A 2,181-nucleotide genomic window follows, 5' to 3' on the forward strand; every position below is an offset into this window, starting at 1 on the left:
TGGACCCAAGGAAATTTTTTAAATGCCGAAGATTGATGAGAGATGTGAATTGTGTGAACGTATGATGTGATCCGAATGCCCAAATGATAACACTTTTGTACAACAACCGATTTTAGATCGTATATTGTGAGAAAACGCCAACTCCGCTGTAAGGATTTTAGAGATGAGATATGGGTATTTGTATCATGATGAGAGAAAATTTGTGCGGTCTGAAATAACGCCAATAAATGCCTGAAGTTGAGATGATATTGTAGTAAAGTTTAGGAGGTAGTCGTTTAATGGCTCCCAGATTGTCGTCTGTTGTTACGAGATTGATCGAATGAGCTAGCATATGCCCTCAATGCCCGTTTTGATTCCGCAGATAATTGTGCTGGTTCTGATGAGGTCGAGGAAGTGCTTTGCATGGAGAAAAGACTAGATTGAGAGCTCGAAGGAGTCAAGGTAGACTTCGCAGCTGGAGATGATCTCGAGGCTTGGTAGAAGGATGCAGTACTAGAGGGTGTTGTGCCGTATGGTTGTGCATTGCTGAAGTTGTATGCTGGCTCCATGTAGAAACCATTCGACTTTGAAGGCCAAGCAGCCCCATGAAGTGACGATGGTGAGGAGGGTGCTGAGCTGTCGCTGGAGGAAGCCTTTTCGTATTCTGCCAAACGGCAAGCCTCTGAACAGTAAACACTGCCATCTGTTTGCCTGTCACAGGCGAGGCAGAAATCTGGAGACCATTCCATATCGAAAGACATTTTTTATGTTGATTGCTTGATAGTAGTAGAGTGTGTAGAAGGAATTGGGAACGGTTGATGAGGATCGAATTAATTGAGGAAGTGAAATTTCCAAAATGCGAAGGATGAGTCTTCCTTTATGGATCTTTTCGTAGTAAGGAATAATGCTGTGTTGTCTGATTTTATGTCGTAGACAAAAGCTCGGTCAAGTATGCTATGGTGTGACTCGACGAAAGGCTCCACTCGCTACTAAGTGGAGGAGATCTTGTGCGATGAAGACTACTGCCGTAATTTCTAAAGTGGATGAGGTGATTTATGAATAAATAATAGTTGACGAATATGAGTTATTGTATGGTATCATTCCCTTATTTCGCTCAATTGTCTTGCTTGTTTCGAAAAGTAGATGTTTTAAAAGTCCTTGAAGTTCTGATATTGGTCAAAACTATGAGGGCGGAGGTCGAAGTATATACAGATTTGAGTAGCGAGTTGGGGTTGACTGGGAGTTGGCCTGTCTGGGTCCTGCAGATAGAATGCCTGTCTTGTGCAGATGGCTTTTTTTTTCGCTTTTTTGGCCACTTCCCCTAGAATGGTAAAGCGCAGAGATCAATTACAATTTGGGGGTAGAGGGCAGTGAAAATAGGCTGCTAGACGCTAGCCTAATGGTAGTCATGCGAAAATCAGTATCGTTACTAAGGAAAAGGTGTGTGTGCGCTTCACAATTACTGATTGGTTGTACAGACATGTATCGAAAGGGCAAGAATTTTCGGTGGCCTGCGGGAATTTTGATTTTTTTTCTTTCTTTCTCTACTGATATGGTGTGTTCAAGTGGTGTGAGTGGGTGATTTTGGTGGTGTTATCATGAGTACAAAGATAATCAGACTAATTACCGATTAGCGTCTAGTTGTTCATCATGCCACTTTCTGCTGACCCCTTTTGGTTAAAGTTAATCCTCAAATATGTACATATGCACTGTAACTATAGCAGCAATCAAGATATGGCCATCTCACAAAATGGCACAATTAATCCTTGAATATTCATTAGAAAGCTAGATACTAGCCGTGATGACTTTTAGCTGTACCATTTGAACTTATGACTGGTAGCAGCTGCATAGAAGTTCCCCACCTTTTGAACAGTCTTGGCTTTATACCATCCAGGTTCATGGCCGCTCTTCAGTCTTGAAGCAAATACTTCAACTAAAACAGCGACGTGGGATGGTGTTTGACTAGGCAAGACAAAATAGTTAGTGGTATACAGGGTCCAAGTTATCTTTCTCGCCCTAGTGAAGACCGCATTTGTGTCCCTGCAGTGTGTAGGGTTACTAGTAAATTTTATAGCAAGGCTTTGATGCTGGGGTATTGATTGGGATGAGAATAAAAGAATGGTGTGAGTGGAGAATTAGATTTTGAAAGGAATCGCGCACAAGGCGTTGAACGATGGCGTATGTTTTCTCAAACCCGTGCAT

The 2,181-nt window shown here is 42.1% G+C and overlaps 1 protein-coding gene across 1 annotated transcript; it reads right to left on the reverse strand.

Annotated features, from left to right (window-relative positions):
- Positions 1 to 275: 275 nt before the first annotated feature.
- On the reverse strand, positions 276 to 740 carry EAE97_004113 (uncharacterized protein; the record flags this gene model as incomplete). Its single annotated transcript, XM_038874625.1, has 1 exon — positions 276 to 740. The coding sequence occupies one exon, from the start codon at positions 738 to 740 to the stop codon at positions 276 to 278; it is 465 nt and encodes a 154-aa protein (XP_038734069.1).
- Between the last annotated feature and the right edge of the window lie 1,441 nt (positions 741 to 2,181).

The sequence above is a fragment of the Botrytis byssoidea genome (assembly GCF_014898295.1).
Source record: "Botrytis byssoidea strain MUCL 94 chromosome Unknown BBYS_007, whole genome shotgun sequence".
Lineage (NCBI taxonomy): Eukaryota > Fungi > Ascomycota > Leotiomycetes > Helotiales > Sclerotiniaceae > Botrytis > Botrytis byssoidea.